The 18,158-nt window shown below is 45.0% G+C and overlaps 1 protein-coding gene across 1 annotated transcript in view; it reads right to left on the bottom strand.

Annotated features, from left to right (window-relative positions):
* Positions 1-410: 410 nt before the first annotated feature.
* The window catches only part of PPM1L (protein phosphatase, Mg2+/Mn2+ dependent 1L), a 252,374-nt gene continuing 234,626 nt past the window's right edge, over positions 411-18,158 (bottom strand). Inside the window, exons 3-4 of the mRNA XM_081028482.1 lie at positions 6,901-7,062; positions 411-3,789 (exon numbers count right to left, since the gene is read on the bottom strand). Coding sequence (XP_080884608.1) covers positions 3,443-3,789; positions 6,901-7,062 — 509 coding nt within the window. The 3' untranslated portion in view covers positions 411-3,442. The remainder of the gene's footprint in view (positions 3,790-6,900; positions 7,063-18,158) is intronic.

Here is an 18,158-nt window from a genome sequence, read left to right on the forward strand (position 1 = left end):
CACTGACTTTGTGAATCCCTCATGCATTGCCAGGTATCCCAGGGATCCAATTCAATAGTGTATTCAATTTCCTAGCATTACTTCAGATAGGATTGAGATGATGGTGTCATCATCCTCACACAGTCCTGTTCGCACAAAATGTACCTGGGTTGAAATCATTCAAGTTGTATAAAATAAGGCCTGTTTTCAGTTATCCAGATTGCATATGCTCTTTTGCTCTATAATACTCTCTGTAATACTCTTATTGTGCAGATAAGATTCAAGAAGCCAACACCTTCAATCTAAGGCAGGAATAGCACATAACCAATGGTGACCAGTAATGAGTACATATGCATATCAGAACAGCAACTTCAGAGTTAAGTGCCTTGGGCTAATAGGTCACATGAAATAAATGCAGGTCTCGGGAACTAGCTCTGGAATTTTCTATGTAGGTATTGTTTATTTCTTTGATTAGAGAATTGCAAATACAATGAATTATAAAAACAATGTCCCTGCCTTCCCCCCCACACAAGCCACTCCCCCTCGGAAGCGTACAGATTGCCAGTGCAGAGGCGGCAGCAGAGCGTGCACCAACCAGGCCCTGGGCGAGGCATCTTGCTGGGGGCTCTGACACGTGGTGGTGACTCGCTCCTTCCCAGCTTCGTTTCTAAAAGACTGTAAAACCATCCCAAATTTGGCACCATGGGGCTATTGGCAACGCGAACTCGGGCTAGGAGTCTGGGCAGCCTCGAGTGACAATTCCAAAGCTTTGGCAGTGCTGTTTAGGGAAGCTTCACATGCAAACTTCTCAAATCAATTTTCCTAATAGCTAGATTCAACTTTCCCTGTCCCTAGAAAAAACAGGAGCACCTGTGTCCCGGGGCTGATGTCTACAGACCCCCAACAGCTGCAGGAGGGTCAGGGAAAGAGAGATCAGGACAGGGGAAGGGAGCAAAGCACTCAGATTTTAGACACAGGTATTCATCAAACTGCTATTTTGCTTACAACATCTATCTTTAAAAATCTATAAGCCAAAGTGGGAGGAAAAGAGGCAGAAAGGGAACAGAAAATACATACACTACTTGGCTAAGGTCAGAAAGGAATCAATTCTACACAGCAAAATTTAGAAGATGTCTTGTGAACCTCAATTAGAGAGAAAGTTATGCATTCCTACAGTCAGCACCATCTATTATTTTGTAGGGCAGAAAACATTAATGTACTAATTTAACAGATTTTCTTTTTCATCTTCAGCAAAACATTACTTATTTTCATTTTAGACAAAAACAATGATCATGGAATTTTAAAATGTCTTTTCCTTGTTATTATGAATTTTGGGGTTAAGTTAAAAAGAAAAAAGAAAAATTGACTGTGTACCGTAAAATGCTGAAATCGCTTATTCCTGAACGCCAGTTAGATGGTGGGCTGCGGCAATTCTCGAGTCAGAACGTTCTACATCTCCACGCACACTCAGGCCACCTGGCCTGACTGTCCCATCACTGACCACAGCCAGTAGGCTTCCCACTTTCCCCTCCCGACCCCCCCTCCCAACTCCCAAATACACATCTAAATGTTCAGTGCCTCTCAACAGGCAAATACTTCAGTCTAAAATGGTGGTAGATATTTTGTACTAGAACATTCTATGGCTAAAAAAAATAAATAACCAAGGTTCTAATTCTAATGTTGGAAATTCTATGTTACAGAGTACAAAAGTAAGCAAATCCTTGGGACATCATTATTAATTCTTATTGCGGTCAAAGAAAGGTTAAGCGCTCCAAGGAACTGAAACAGACTGCAGTCCTTGGTAGCCAGAGGGGAATCTTTTCATCTACCAGAGTTCTCTCTTAGAACCTGCTTCAGGGAAGCTCCAAGCTGAAGAAAGGCAGGGCAGGAGGTGGCCGGTGAATGGGGCTTTCTAGAAGCTGTTGATAACAAATGCCCACTCAGAAAGAACATAACCAGGTAGACACCCTGACATTTCAGACACAGAGGACCAGGAACACAACAAAAATCTTGCTTGGCTGTTTGAGCCACTTCAGTCAGGCAAACAGGATGACCTAGTAGTTTCCGTCATTTAACTTGTAAAATACTGAGATTGAAAACATGACTTTGGTGATAGAAAATGGAGAGCAGCAAGCCTGGCCACCAAATAACTCTGGGTCGTTTAACAATACAGGTCTGAGCTGAAATTCCCAAACAACCTGCTCCATTGCCCCTGAATGGTTTGCCCGGGGAAAGCTACCCACTGTGGATGGTGATTTGCAACCAAATGTTAAAGGCGGCAGTTTTTCCACTGGGATGCCATGCGCATGCCAGCAGTTTGCCACCCAATTCTAAAATGTGGCTGAGAACTCTGTACTCGGCTTCAAGGAACAACATGCAGTTCCAGGCTGCTGCTTCTCAGAACACTGCTTGAAAGATACTTGGAAGCTAGTAGTATAGGAGAGGGAAACACACACACACACACACACACACACATATACACACACGCACATACATGTACACGCACACTGGCAGCTGGAGCTCAGTGCAGGGCGGTAACCTCACCAGCTTTCTCTCTCACCGCAAACAACACATTTCCCAAGGGACACTGTGACTTGTCAGTCATTATTTTCCTCTAGCTACCCTGAAAGATGGAAGGAATTATGATATTGTGATTTGCATTTTTTCACTTCCGCTAATAGGTTTCTTGGTAATGAAAGACAAAAAATCGTGTCTGGTAGTGACGTTTAACAGCTGCCTATTACCTAAGGTAAGGTGTAAGCAAAAGGTTAAGATCATGCACGATTAGGATAAACACACACAGACTGGTCAGGTGACACACAAAGTCTATTTAACTAATAGAGGGAGCGAGAGAAAATGGTTATTTCTGGGGTGCAGGCAGCTCCCATCCTCTGGGCTTCCCTCAATCTCCAGGAGCAACCTTGAAATAACAGATGGTTCCGAATCTGTTTCTGGGCTGCTGCCGAGGAGAACACCTGGGCTCAGGAGGACAGAGCATTCTCAGGACAGCTGTGCCCTCAGCAAAGGGCCCTGACTCACAGGAGACGCCGTGGCCTGTCCCCTGCAGCTCCCGGAGGCCTGTCTTGCTCATTGCTCCAGAGAGAGCACACGAAGTCTGATGCCTGAAGGACCCTGGGAGGGATCCCGAAAAGAGTCTTAAAAGGGAGAATAGATGGCACATATGCCATTCACTTCATACATGTGAATCTACAACTACATATCTATAGGTTTTGAACACTGGACGAAAGAGTTGGGAAACATGAAGAAACCATTTTCCAGCCTCTCAACTGTCTCGACCAAGAGCACCCTCTGTGCGTCATGACTGGCGACCTACGCCCAGCAGAGAGGGACATCCCACATCTGGGACGGATGACCCTACCTGTGCCTTCCACACATTTCACTACCTTAAGAGACCAGTGTGGTGAAAGTCCTGTAGTCTAAGGCAGCCACGACCCCCAAGGGCTCACTGCTCTTCTGTTTTGCTGCTATTCCTGAACTTTACCACCATCACTGTTATGTTGTCAGGGCAGCCTCTGTAAAATGACTGCAGAACTATGCTCTTAGCCCCAAAGTGAGGTTCATCCAAGCGCTCCTTGATGAATCGAACAGCTTCTTCATTGCTGAAAGCATCCCAGAGGCCGTCCGATGCCAAGATCATGAACTCGGGCTGGAGCTTGTCCAGGTCAAAGGTCAGGATATCAGGGTCTGGGATGACCACGTTGAGGTTTTTCAGCGGATAATCCCCCAGGGACCGAGACATGGCCAGGATTCCCTGGACCCTCCAGGAGCCATTGAAACTGATGAAACCACCTGGAAAGAGAACGAGCCCATTAGCTCCACCAACTGCTATCTCACACAGCTGGCACGGTCTGGGCAGGCGCCCAAAAGGCCGACCTCGTACATGTGACATACTGCATGTGCTCCCGTCACCCTACCCTGGAACTGCCAGGAGGGCCCAGCACGCCTGCTGCCTGCTTGGAGGTTTGACACTCTACCAGTAGATCTCATGCTTGGTATCTTAAATGACTTCAAGAAAATGTCAATAAGAAGATTGAGAGTAGGAGATACGTGTGGATGAGGGCATCGGTTTTAACCTAACAACACCATGACAGCTCAGTGATTGACAGCGGGGAGCACTAGTGTGGGGGTTCAAGGAGAGCGGTAAAAGGGAGCTGAAAGGCAGCGAGATGGGTCCCAGAGACAAGCAGGGGGATCCACCATTTAGCTTGATAGCCCTTGCGTGGACTATACAGATCTCAAAACAGCACCCCAAACAGGATCAGCATTAGCCAGTGTTTCAAGGCTCGGGGTCTCGGGTTAGACTGCTTAGATTTGAGTCCTACTTCTAGTCCTTCTAGCTATGTGTGACTTTGCATGAGAAACCCTACCTTTCTGATCCCCAGTTTCCTTGGCTGCAGAGTGGGGACAATACGAGTACCTATTCCACTGAGTTGTGAGAAATAGAGGAGTTATTCCATACAGATCACCAGCACAGTGTCTGAATATTACATGCCCTCAATGGTATCTATTATTCTTTTTCTTTAAAGTTGTTAGAACTTTGTTCATTCACATAGTTCTTGTCAGACAGTTATTAAATACATACTCCATGCAAGGGGACTTGCGGGCTGTAAAAGTATACAAGGTCCAGACCTTTCACTAAAGAAGTGGATGGTCTGGCAGGAAAGAAAAGCCACATGTATAAAAAACTACTAACACAAAGCAGTATTCTTCCAGGCACAGCCTAGTACCTGCTAAACGCTGCAGACCTGCTGCAGACCGATGGAGGAGGGCGGGATGGTTTCCTTTTGTGATGCGCAGGGAGGAGTGAGCATTAAAGCTGGGCTGTGAATGACGGGTAGGACTTGTGTGGACAGAGATATATGAGAACTTGCCAGGAAGTGTAGTCGAATGGCAAGAGCATGGGCTCTGGGGCCACACAGTCCTGCGTCTCAATTCTGATCTCTCACTAGCTTTGTGAGCTCAGGCACACTGCCTCTTGGAGGCTGTAAAACGAGAATAACATTATGACCTCAAAAGGTGGGGAAAGAGAAAGTGTAAGTCGCTAGGCTTGGCTCCCAGTACAGAGTGAGCACATGGCGCTGGTATTTCTGTTGCTCTTGGAAACGTATGGGCAGTGGAGACAGAAAGACCAACATGTATTTGGCCAGGACTGGTTGCAGTGAATTACCACACAAAGCAGGAGGGGGGATAGGTGTCCAGAAAGGAAGCCTGAGGTCAGAGAAAATACACATAAATAAAACCGCTCGTTGTCCCTTAAGCCTTGTATAAAATACCCCCTGGACACAGCAGGTTGGGTTAAGCTCCTCTGAGATGGGTCTGAATATGCTTCTACGAATGGTGGGTTTGCCACAAAAGAGGAAGGAGGATAAAATGGGAGTTACGTTTCAGAAGAGAGCGCTGGATGCTAAGATGACATTTCCAGGTGTATGGTATACACACCCTTGCCTGTGCTTACACAAGAGCAGGCTAACTGTGTCTTACGGTCAGGGTCACAGCCGACTCCTGGGGAGATGGTATCATCTCCGTAAGTAAGGAAGCCAGAGGATTACATTCACACTGCCTGCAGTTCATCGGGGCTTGATCGATGCTCCTGAAATTGTTTGGGCCCTCCCATTGACAGAAAACGTGATCAAAGCTTTCATTGAAATGATTCTGCATCTCAAGCAGTCACTGAACAGGACAATATAATAAAATTCAACACTTTTGGACGCGACAGTACAGCTTCCTGCTGTGCAAACTCAAATGTTGATGAGGTTCTGAGCAGAAGCTGACCTGTAGAGCCTGAGCGTCCGCCTGCAGATTGCTGCAGGCAGCAGGGGCCATCCTGGTCGGAGACCCAGAGCCCATGAGCTCCCCTCCGGAAGCGGGACCTGCCGCCTGGCAGATAGTACAGGGCCCACGTGCTGCACTTGTCAGTCTGGAGAGGGAAGGGAAGGGCTCCTCACTTCCACAGATACAAAAGAATCTCCTCAAAATCAAATTATAAAAATGCAACCATCGACTGATAACCTTCCTACAATTCTTTGCTCCAGTGATACCTCAGTGGGGTCTTCACAGACCACACCTAACACTCCCCATTCCCTCACTCGCTTTCTGTCTCTCCATAGCAGCTATCACCTTGCAATATACTCGATTGTTTTACTTAGTTATTTGTTACTGTCTGTCTGTCTACTACATTCCCTACACCCATTCCAATTCTAGAATGTAAGTTTAGATTCCCAGTCCTCAATTGTTGAAAACTATGAACCAAAAAGGGATTCTCCACCATCACACACACCCCAATATTGACTTATACCAGGCATTGAAGTAGGTGCTCGGAGGCTAGAAATGAGCAGACCAAGTTCCTGCCTCAAAGAGCTCCCAGTTGGGAAGGCAAGACAGATAAGAGAGCCAGGGAAGTGCATACACTGTGACAGGTGACACAAGAGGTGTCCATGGGACTCTGGGGAAAGACCAAAGGGGTACTCAACCCAGACTGGGGAGCCTGCGGCACAGTGAGACAGGAAAGGCTTCCAAGTGGACACCCTCAGACTGAGTCTTATAGGACAGTTGTTACCCACTAGACAGTGGGGCAGCCCTTTCAAAGGCACAGAGGTATCAGAAACATGGCTGGGGAGAAGCGGGGCATGGCCAGCAGGGGCCTAAAGATCTCATTAGCCTGAACTAGTAAAGGCCTTTTTGGGCCCTTTTGGAATCCTTGGCCATGAGAAAGGGCCAATTCAGTGGCCGCCGTTTATTTGATAGGCAATGTTACAAAGTCCAGCCTCAGCTCCATCAGCGGCAGCCTCCGGGCTGATGTACTAGTGACAGTAACGGGACATCGTGCTGCCAGGGGCTACGCCAGCCGCCTCGTCCACCAAAGGAGACGGCAGACAATGCTCCGAGCGCTCACAAGCTCACCAGCTCTCTTTATCCTCTTTCTTTCCTTCAGTTGGTAAGGCTTGTGATCATGAGACAAAGGAATGGCGTTCCCGTCCTTGTCACACAGGACCCCACGTGAGTCACCCACGTTGGCCACGGTGAGGTCTTTATCTGACAGCAGAGCAATGAGACACGTGGTACCTGAAACACAGAAGAGAGAGGCAATGGATTCTTCAGTCATTAAAACCGTTCCTGCTGGGTGAGCATTTGACTTCAGCCGCGCCAGGAATGACGGCTGCTCACGTCAACACCACTGATCAAATCTGACAGTCAATTTTCTTAACCTGGTTAGAGGGTCACTGAACCAGGCTAGGATAACATTATCATTTTCCCAAATAGTTTTTGTCTCTGCTACTCTTAATTTAAGCACATATCACATTTAAAAGGATTAGGAGGGAATCGAAATCAGTTTGACGCTCAAACAATTAATACATATTTTCTGCTTCTTGTTGGTGCCGAGTTTCTGTGAAGTCTCATTTGAAAGTGGGGAGGAGGGGGGAAAGGTGGGCTCCTCAGCGGGAGGGCCTGGGACAGCCAGTAAGTGACAGATGTCAGCAGCCAGATCCTATGGAGCCATCGGGAGCCATCTAGAGCCATGAGGGAGCCACCTGTACAAACTTTCCTATACAGTCTGACTGGAGGTCAGAAACAGCTCTGCTGCAGGGTGTGACGGGGGCAGGCTATAAAGACAGAAGCAGAAAAACCTACTGCCATGACAGAAAGGAGGCCTCGGAAGACAGGCGGTGGTCAGAGGCAGATGGGAAGTGACACTGCAGACTGGTTTGCCTGGAGCCCACACAAGACACAAAAGGACAAGTCCTCCAACCCTTCTTGGCATGAGAATGGATACAAGCAGATAGAGTTGGACAGTCTGGTCTGGTTAGAGGCTGCCCTCATTACCTGCCTGGCGGCCTCTGTCCAGCTCCTCTTCTTTCTCCTCCCTCCCTCTGACAGTGTCACCAAGTATTAGGGTTTCCCGGCAGGAATTCCCACCCGTTCTCAGGAATCTTTTTCGCTTTCCCGTTCCCGAATCCCGAGATATAAACTGTTTGCTGTTCTCCACGATCAATCATTTCCACAAAGTGACGGCCTATACTACTAACCACCTGGGTTCAAGGAGCCGATTTTCCTGATTTCCTGACCAACTTTCGTGCATTTTATTCTTCAACCATCTCACTGTCCTCAAGCATCTGATTGGGTTAGTTTGTCGAACCCAATCAGAGCATAAATTCTCCTACAAGGCATGTTCTTAGAGTTTGAAAGGTGAGATGGAAACATGTTACTGAATGATACACGGCTTGGGGGCATTATGTCCGTATAACTCCTGGAGTTGCCTCTCTCAGGCCCTCTTCCCTCTCACTCTGCACACTTTGAGAAAGTGTCTTCTGACCTGCGCTTCCACTGCCATCTAAGTCTGTGCTGCTAGCCTGGCTGACACTCCCGAAGTCTGTATCAACTGCTCGTGCGTGTTGCCATCTGCCTGGACAACAGAGGATCCCGGGAAAGGCTGTGGGGTCTCCACGCGAGGGCAGCAGAGGGATCCACCTGAATGAGCCATGGGCCCCTCCCGGCTCCCTGTCAGCCATAGCCGCTCTCCCATCGTTAGCAGCATTAAGCTACCATGTAGGATTTTTTTTTTTTTAAACAGGGGAGAGGTCATTCTTATAGCTGGAAAAAAATTGAAATTTAATCATATATGTTAATAAGAACCACTGAAGGGTTTTAAGAAGGATAGTGACATAAGATTTGTGTTTTAAAGATCGTTTCAACAGCATCGTAGAAGATAAACTGGAAGGAGGGAGAACAGGTGGAGTTAATGAGGATCCGAATTAACGTAGGGATCCGAAACACAGGGATAGAGGGTAGGGGACAGGCCATTTACAACCAGAGAGGATAGGTCATAGAGAATGAAGGAAAGATCTAGGGTCATGTCCTGGGGTCCAGATGGGGGAACTGGCTGCGCCATGGACAAGGACTTAGGGGCCGTCTGCTTGGGGCTTCTGGAAAGGGCTTTCTCTCTCACTAAGCGACACGATGCAGAAACTGTCGTGCTTCTTTGGCCAGGTGTTGGCTCGTGAGTTTCCCAGAACTGTGGCACCTGGAATCTTATAATTATGAGGGGATTGCCTCAGGGTCAAGGTACTGTGCCCAGGAGGAGGCAGAGAGGTAAACAGTCTGAATCCCTGAGACGTCGCGGAACTGCTGAACCAGCCTGGATCAGCCCTCTTCTTGTTCTGAGACATTAAAGGCCTTTACTGTTTAAGGCTTCTTAGGTTGGATTTTTTTGTTCTGTGTAGGCTGCTGATTCAGGGGCTTATCGTCCAATAAGGGGCTCGTTGAGGAGAGATTTAGAGTGTGGCAGTTCTGCTTTACTCACACTTTGGATATACTTGAGATTTGAGGCCTGCCAATTCCTTTGTCAAGAACACAATCCCATGTTTCTATAGGTAAATAAGATCTACCTGAGCATTTGGATTCCAGGACTGTACTGCTTTAAGAAAGTGGGACTAAGGTAACAACAGAATCGTAGACCTGGCCCAAACGGTGAGCCCCAGATGATGGAATTAGAGTTGCAGGTATGTCACTGTTTTCTTCTAGAGAAACCTGCCTGCATCCTGGCTGGAGGCCCAGGCATGTTATAAAGTAAACCAGAGTGCTTTACTGCAAGCAATTTATTGTTTGGGCTCTGCAGTGTGAGCTTGGGATTGGATGAGACTGTTTATAATCTAATTTTACTTCACAGAACAAACTATCTTGTTGCTGAGAAACTCCAGGAAAACACTGCGCCCAGGAGAAAATGGACACAATCACTTTTTCTTTTGCATGAATCAGGGAAAAAACTTTTTCCTGGAGTTTCTCAGCAACTCCAAGATTCTGTCTTCTAGTTTTGAGATAAAAGATTTACTCCATCATAGTACTATTTATCAAAAATGCCAGGGTCTAACAACATTACGTAATTCTGAACCTCAGGATATTTCTATATGAACAATTGAACTGAGATGGGAACTTCATTGCAAATCTGGAAGATATCTTGGAAATCTATTTAACCTAATAACCTCATGTCACAGACCGCCCCCCAAAAAAGTTTAAAAATTGAATTCACACAGACTAGATTTCAATGTCCTCGATGAGTGAGCTCTGGCACTTAACGTTTAAGCCTCAGGAAATGGCGCCCACAATCCACTCAGGTGTTCAAGCTCGGAGGCATCCTTGGTTTTCCTATTTTCCTCACTCCTGATATTCAATCCATCATTAAGTTCTGTCACTCTGACCTCTAAATTACAGCTTAAACCCTTCCAGTTCTTTTGTTCTCATTGTGTTGACTCTAGTCCAAGCCACTGTCATGGCAGCCAGGAGGCGACTTCAGCAGTCCGGGTGAGAAACAACGGTGGCCAAATCCTATGTGGTCTGGTCCCCATCTAAACTGCCCACAGTCATGTCACATCATTCTCTCTTGCTCAGGGTCTCCCTTCTGTTGCCCCAATATGCCAAGCCTTTTGTCGTCTGTGGGCCTCTGTCCTCGCTGTTCCCTATGCCTGGCACATTTCCCTGTCCTTGACATTGCCTGATGAATGCATATGGTGATGTCTTAGTTCACATGTGACATCTTCAGACAGGCTTCTCTGACTGAGGGATCTTATCTCCTCTTTATTGCTTTTATTGCCCTCCCGACACAATTATGTAAAGATCCTGTTTGTTTATGTAAACAGTATATTTAACGTCAATCTTCCCAAGGATAGGGATATTATCTACTTGTTTCCTCGACCATCATGCTGATGTCTAGAACATCACAGGCATTCAATATCTGCTAATTAAATGAATTAATAGATGAAGGAATAAATAGTCACACACTGTGTCTTTGGTCCTGATCTGACACTGCACTAAACTCCGGCTGTTTTGCTCTGAGCACGTCAACCCAGGTCAGTACCACACTATACACCCCTTTCCAGATATTACCACAGTGAGGAGAGACTCAACTACAGCAAAAGCATTTCACACACTGATGAAAACATGACGGCCCTCCTGTATCTGTACGACACATGCTCACAGGCACACGGCCAGTAAGGGGAGAGGACTTTCAGCCTAGGCCTGTTCAGAGGTTTTTCCTCTAGTCCAGGCTCCTGGTCCAATGCAAATGAAACCCGCGTGGGCAGGGCTCCCACCCTCACCATAGCTTCCAGAGCTGGGGCTCCTGGTGGCCACAAAGGTGCATCACAGTGGTCATTACACGGGCAATCTGTGTCTGCTTCGGACCTCAATTTGTACTTCAGCGAAACAGGCACATTTGTGTGTTCTATTAATTCTTGTTTTCCTTAGGAAAAACACACCGGTGCAAACTATTCATCAAAATATTCATCAACTATTCTTCTAAACTAGCATTCTCTCCTCTGATTTAATTTCTAGGAGGCAGACAGACTAAAGGTCCACAAATTAATCTATTCTGGATTTATCCAAATAATCTGGTTGGAAAATATTAGACCTTTAAATCATTTGAGGAGTTGAGCTTGAGAAAAATGTAAATCTTAATGAAGGTTAAGTAACTTAGGGTATCTCAGGCACCTTTTGAAACCCTAGTTATAAATACTTTAAAAACTCAGCTTAATTAATAACAAAGTATTAATAACAATTTGTTCAGTACTATAAATGCCACTAATGGCTCGCATACACACTTGTGGTTGATTTCCTAACACCTTAGTGCAGGGGAGAGGCAGGCATTATTCTTCCCTTTGAGCAGATGAGGAAAAACTGGACTCAGAGACTTCAAGTGTATTAACCACCGCTGCATGACTCACTGCATATGTATTGAATGATTAAATGACTAAAACGCCTGAAATCCAGAATCATTACTCCCGTAAGAATAACAATGATAGACCTTACTGCTTAAGCATTTTATTATAATGCTCAATAAACATTTTATTTACTTTATATACCTTAATCTGTACTACCCTGTGAGATAGCTCTAGCCCCATTTTACAGATTGGGAAACTAGGTCTCAGAAAGGATAACAACCTGCCCAGGTCACGAAGCTGGCCTGTCTGACTCCACTAGGCCACACCTTTAATAACCAGCACTTCTTTCTGCTCTAAGCTGTTTTCCCTATACCCCCAGGAGGAATGATTTCTTTGACTAGTTTTTACATTTCTATGTTTTGAATTGTTTCCAACCACTCAACTCCTTTTGCAGTACACATTGGTGCATATCATAGAAAAGTCCATACGTCAGGAAAAAATTTGACCCCTGTGACATGAATGTCTTTAATGCAATTATGACTCTTAAAGCTGGTACATTCAAACTTCTCAATAATGATCAATCAGAAAGCATCTGAACCTCTGTGAACTCAAAAATAAGCTGTTCAGATGAATTGACCTGCAGGCCCTTTTCAGTTTGAATATTTGGCTGGTCTTGAATTAGAATTGTAAACTCCAGTGCCTTCAGGAAAGTAGGGCAGGCATAAGAAAACTCTCGTGGCCCTCTTAGAGTAGCTACACCCCTTCCCCCTACTTCTAATAGAAACATGGGTTCTGGAAATATTTTTCTACTCTAAGAAAGTCCAGCAGACATCAGGTTTCAGCGTTGGGTCCACAGGAGGCAGTGGTGGGACTTGCGGCAAACTGGGGACCACATACTGAGGACAGCGCTTCCTCAGCAATGGCGACGGTTGCCACGTGGGAATGGAGGCCCATTATGAAGAGCTAGTTCTTCAGCTATTTCAAGGGAAGCCATTTTTATGTGAACTTTCCTGATTTTTAAATGTTGGAAACTGTTATTTTAGAAAGCAGTGCTGGCCAAACAAAGGTCAACAGTCGGTCCAATAACTCTTTACCCATTAGATTACCAGCCTCTTCCTTAGGGCCAGGGGGACGCCTTATTCATCGCTCTGTTCTTTTTCCTTTTCTTTTTTAACTACTTTTATCACAAAGTGATTTTAATAACTCATTGCTGTATTCTTACGATAGTGTTTCGTACATGGTACAGGCTCCTAACGCAGGGGTGGATGCTACGGATTGGGGTGGTGGTGCTTTTCAATTTACCAGTTGTACTAATTGTAGTATTTGTACAATTCAAACCTTTGTTTTATGTTAATATATATACTCTAACCATATAAGTATACACTCTTACTTTAAAAAATATTGACAGGATTATCTTGGTGATAGGATTTCAGACTATTTTGTTTTCTTCTTTATACCTTTCTGTACTAAAATGTATTTACTATGTTATTTAAAACCACAATTTATTCACAGCACTTTAGGATTATATTCACTCTATAAAGCAGAGCATACAAAATAGAAAACAGAAGAAACAGAACTGACAATCTTGCTACAGAGTGCAGAGTGGTACAGGTAGAAAAAGGCCCAGAGGACTCGCAGTGACCGTGATGGCATCAGCACTGCTGAAAGACAGTTCAAGCTCAGCTTTGACCGCCAGTGACATCCCACCAATGGCTTGGTGACAGACAGGTGAGCCTCAGCTGCCTTTTGCTCCCCCTGCACAGCCTCCCCTCATCTCAAAGCAGTGCCATCCACTCAGAGCAGAATGCCCTACCCTGGGTACCAACCAAAACACACTATTCTGTCCCTTGCACTCCCTGCCCCTCTTTCCGTATGCACACAGATATGATTTAAGAATTGGAGTCATGAGAATTCTTATTGTCTGATAGTTCACCTTACTGCAACATTTTCTTATGTGAGTGACACTGCAGTCTCACTTTTTCATAGGGTGCGGGTAGGAAGCTGGGCGAAGTGGAGAAAGCGGGGTGGAACTGTCATGCCTGAGGAGCCTGGCTTCCTAACGCACGTGGACTCTCTGTACAATGCCACAGGGCTCAGCTCACAGTGATTCTCGTCTGTGACACACAGTCTTTTGTGAGAGAATAAGGCAAACTGCCACTTTTTTCTTTAGGAATGAGAGGAAGAAATCAGGGGTGGAGTGTAGAAGGGGTGACAAAAAGTAAGGAAAAGAAAGTGGAGAAGGGGACACACAAAGATGTAAAGGGTAGGGGGAAAAGAGAAATAGAGTGAGAGAGAGAGACGGAGAGAGAGAGGGAGAATGGATTTCAATGAAGGTGTCACAACAGCCTAAAGGTCGTTCATTATATACAGCATAGGGCAATCGACACATTTATAGGATGAGGAGAAATAGGTTTATCTTGTAAAAATTTAACAATGAATATTAGCTCTGCAACACAATTTTAGGGCCTAGATGACATCAGGTAACCCACAGGAATGACGTTGGTGGGCAACCCATTGGAAAAAGAGTGGGTGGAGCCAGTCATTAACAGACCTATCACGGGAAAGGTAAGATCACAGACAGGAGGGGTTCCGCCACAGCTTCCCACAGCTGACACGGCGATGAGCCATGAAACAGTGTGCCAGGCAGCTCAGAGAGAAGACTTCCCAGCCCCGACCCCCTGTCTGCATCAGCCTTAAGTCTGCCAAAGTTTGACCTGCTTCAAGTTTGTTCACCAGTCTTTCTTGTAATAATTAATGCCACAGCAGCGACACACCTGTCGGGGACAATCCCTTGTCTGGAAAACTAAAGAGTGAGCTCTCATCTTTCCTTCTTTATTCCTTTTTTTTCTCAGCTATTGCCTGAGTCACGGCACCCCTGCTCTAAATTCTCTGAGAGGCAGACCCCCTTTAAGGTTAAATTACTGTGTATGGCTGTCCTGAGAGAATTACCTAATACATTAGTCTAACTGTGGGAGGCCACTGAATTAATACTAATTAACAATTCATACCACAAATCAATAGCACCACTGTAATCAGTCTTGTGGTAATGAGTTTGAAAGTTATTTTATGCTGTGAAAGTCTTGAATGCAAAATGATTGCAAAAAGATCTATGTGTGCAGAGATACGTCCAGGCCAAATGACGAGAATTGCCATATACTGACCACTCGCTATACGGTAGGTCCATGCTCAGTCCTTGGCACATGTCATTTCTTTAATCCCCCAAACCTATGAGGTACTATTATCCCCATTTTACAAATGATAAAGCTGGGATTCAGGGGTTAGTCCAAGGTTACACGGCTGCTGAAACGCAGAACTCACCCAGTATGTTGCCAGAGTGTCGCTTTCAACTTTGAGGCAGGCTGTTGTTAGCCCCTATTTAATGTTCTCATACAAACCAGGAAAAGATATCTCTTCCTTAAGACACTTTACTACCATCTCCATAAGTGGCCATAATCCATATCCAAATTGACAACAGTCACAGTGTGAATGGTGCTTCCTAGACAAACCTGCACAACGCAAAGGGCAACCCTGCTTGTAGGCCATATCCTGCCCCCGCCCACCCCAAGAAGAAAGCTACCACAGGAGCGGTCACTCAGTGAGGAATTTCAGCAGAACAGCACAGTACAGGGTTTCTCCTTCACGCAGGGACTGGTGGCAGCCTAAAGCCCGACCTGGAAGACGGGGACATTGGCAGGAACACATCTGAGTGCTACTGAGAACGCACTAAGGCCTTTTTCATCAAGACCTGAAGTACCAAGATGCTAAACTCTCTGTGGGCTTCCACGTAGAGGAAGCTGTGATGGGACACATCCATGTATGCAGGGAAGCTTATGTTGGTCACCAGACGGAGCAGGGACAGAAACCCCCACCTCCCACCCAAATGGCTCCTTTTCTGACCTCAACTTCCTCTCATCACATTTTAGAGGGTAGAGTGGCAAGAATAACATTTTGTGAGAAAAAAGTCTATTATAAATTAGAATTGTCACTTATTCCATGAGATTTTTGCATAGGCAAAATGATCAATCATTGGGTTTGACACTGGCTACATGTGAGGCCGTCAACTTGATGTCAAATTCTATTATTTTAAACCCTCGTGCTATGTAGTTTAATTCTATGCTTGAGTTCTTCCTTGGCAAACATATATAATTAATAAAATAACTGGAAGAAATTAGAAACAATGCACGAGTGCCAGAAAGGTCTTTTCTACAAATGAGGTGTGCCACCCTAACTACAAAAAGCAATCTATGGAATGGGGTATAGGGGGGAGGCAGCACTCATAATTCAAGTTTTTAGAATCTAACGGAACATTCATTTAATTTTCACACTTCACCAGAGTTAAACTATAGATGTGTCATCAGACGCTCTTGAACACCATTTGAAATTGAAATATTCTTCAACTTCACATTTCAACTGCTGTAATAATAATGTTTATTTCACACTTGAGTGTAGCCCGTGGATACACTTCCTTTTCAGTTCAATATGAACATGTTAAAGAGAGTCACTTCCTATTAAACTCGATCACATGCACTGGGGAGGCTTAGCAAACAGCAGCGGGTCCTCTTGTTACAGAAGGCTCCAGCTATGCTCTGGGCACAGCGTGGTGACAGACAGGTGAGCCTCAGCCGCCTTACTGAGGTGCGAGGAAGCAGACAAGCCGTTGTGATGCTCATTAACATACTTCTCATAACTATTGCTGACATTTAGTTCAGATGAGAGCATGCTATTGAAATTAATTTATAATTACATAATCACATCCTGGACTCTGATATCTTTTCACAGCAAATAAAATTAATTTCATGGTTCTTTGATTCTTTCTACATAGGCCAGAGAAGCGCTGGCTCTATTTTTTCACGTCTTCATGTTTTTTGATGATTCTTCAGTGAGATACCGCACGTTTCTGCAGGTTCCCGGCAAATTATAAGCACTGTTTCTGCTCCTTTAAGAATCTATGTGAGTGGGGTATGACAGGAACTTGTGAAAGTGAGCTTTCTTAAAAGTGGTGTTCACTTTTTAATAAAAGGCAGAGAGGAGAAAGGAAGAGAGAGGAGAAGGCTGGAAATGAGAGGTGCGGCCTGATTCATCTGGTGTGTAACAGAGAATTATACTTTCTTTGATTTTTTTCTCTTAGTATAGAATCAACCCTCAGCCCTATAGTTTTAGTTAAAAACAAACCTGTCCATATAGGTTATTAAGTTATCTTTATTTAAATTACCACACAGCTATAAATCTATTACCGACCTATGTGTTGGAGGGTGACATTTGGAGATGTTAATAAGTTCCTGTCCCACTGCATGTACGCAAGCCTCCTTCATTCAGCCTGAGGCACTCACTGTCCCAGTGAAGATCAGGATGGCTACGGCTAAAGTGCAAAGAGAAAGAAAGAGTCATGTTGAGCTTTTGAAATTCCTGGTGACTATGGAAACTCACGGAGAGACAATATTCTCAAAAGAAAAAGTTTCTTTCGCCCAGGTTCTGGTCTAAACCACAGACATAAGAAGATGGAGCAAGTAGCGCGTCTTCCTGCCCAGGAGTCCTCTTTTCCAGCTCCCCCTGACCACGAAGGCTGGCCTGGCAGAAGGGCGGCGGTGGTGCTGGTGGTGGGGCAAGAGATGGAGGGGAGAGAAAGAGGAATACAGAGAGAGTCTTGGATACATGCATCTCCAAGAATTATGTGGCGCTCCAAGCACAGTAAGTAGCCTGGACTTTGCTTTCCAGGGTACAACCCAAAAAATCACAAACTTCTGCCGCAGAATGGAGAGGCAGTGGTTGAATGAGAAGCTCTTTTAGACAGCCTAGTGTGGATCAGAGAACAGCAGAGAATTGCTGGGCTTCTCCCGAGGGAGGAATAGCAACTCTCAGGAGCTTCCAAGCTGGGATGAGTGGACCTTCCAACCACAGGTCTTCCCACCCAGGTCATCTCAGCAGATGCCAGCACAGCAACAATATCGTGATTCTTAGATCATCCCTGGGGAAACGGGGTGAAACCCTGAACTCAACTTGGTATTTACACAAAAGAACTTGAGAAAAATCAGTGAGTTATGAAATATACCTGGAAGTGAAGAGAGTAAGATTTTAGTATCAGGTCCAATACTGACTCGAATGTAAGTTATATTCAGTTCTACAGAGATAAATTAACTTGCATTTTTAGGTATGTTTATTTTGTATAATGTGTGTGGATGGATGGATGGATAGATATCAGATGTCCAATGCACATTACATATCTTAAATTTTACCCTGGTCTGGAAATTATGAAATTTAATTTTAAAAATGCTATAGCCAGCACCAACGTTAGATAACCAAGCTGACTTGGTCCCTGTGAATCGTGCCACCAGCCAGTTCTGCAGTTATGTACACATAAATTATTTCCAGACAATCTTTTCTATCCACAGAGAGAACACAGTCATTTATACCTCCTTCCCCATTTAAAGGAATAAAATAAAGGTTGTATACTTATGTTCATTTAGGGTAAATAAATAAAACCAAATCAGATTTGGGGCCAATTTGACC

This window comes from Rhinolophus hipposideros (genome assembly GCF_964194185.1).
Source record: "Rhinolophus hipposideros genome assembly, chromosome: 2".
NCBI classification, from domain to species: Eukaryota; Metazoa; Chordata; class Mammalia; order Chiroptera; family Rhinolophidae; genus Rhinolophus; species Rhinolophus hipposideros.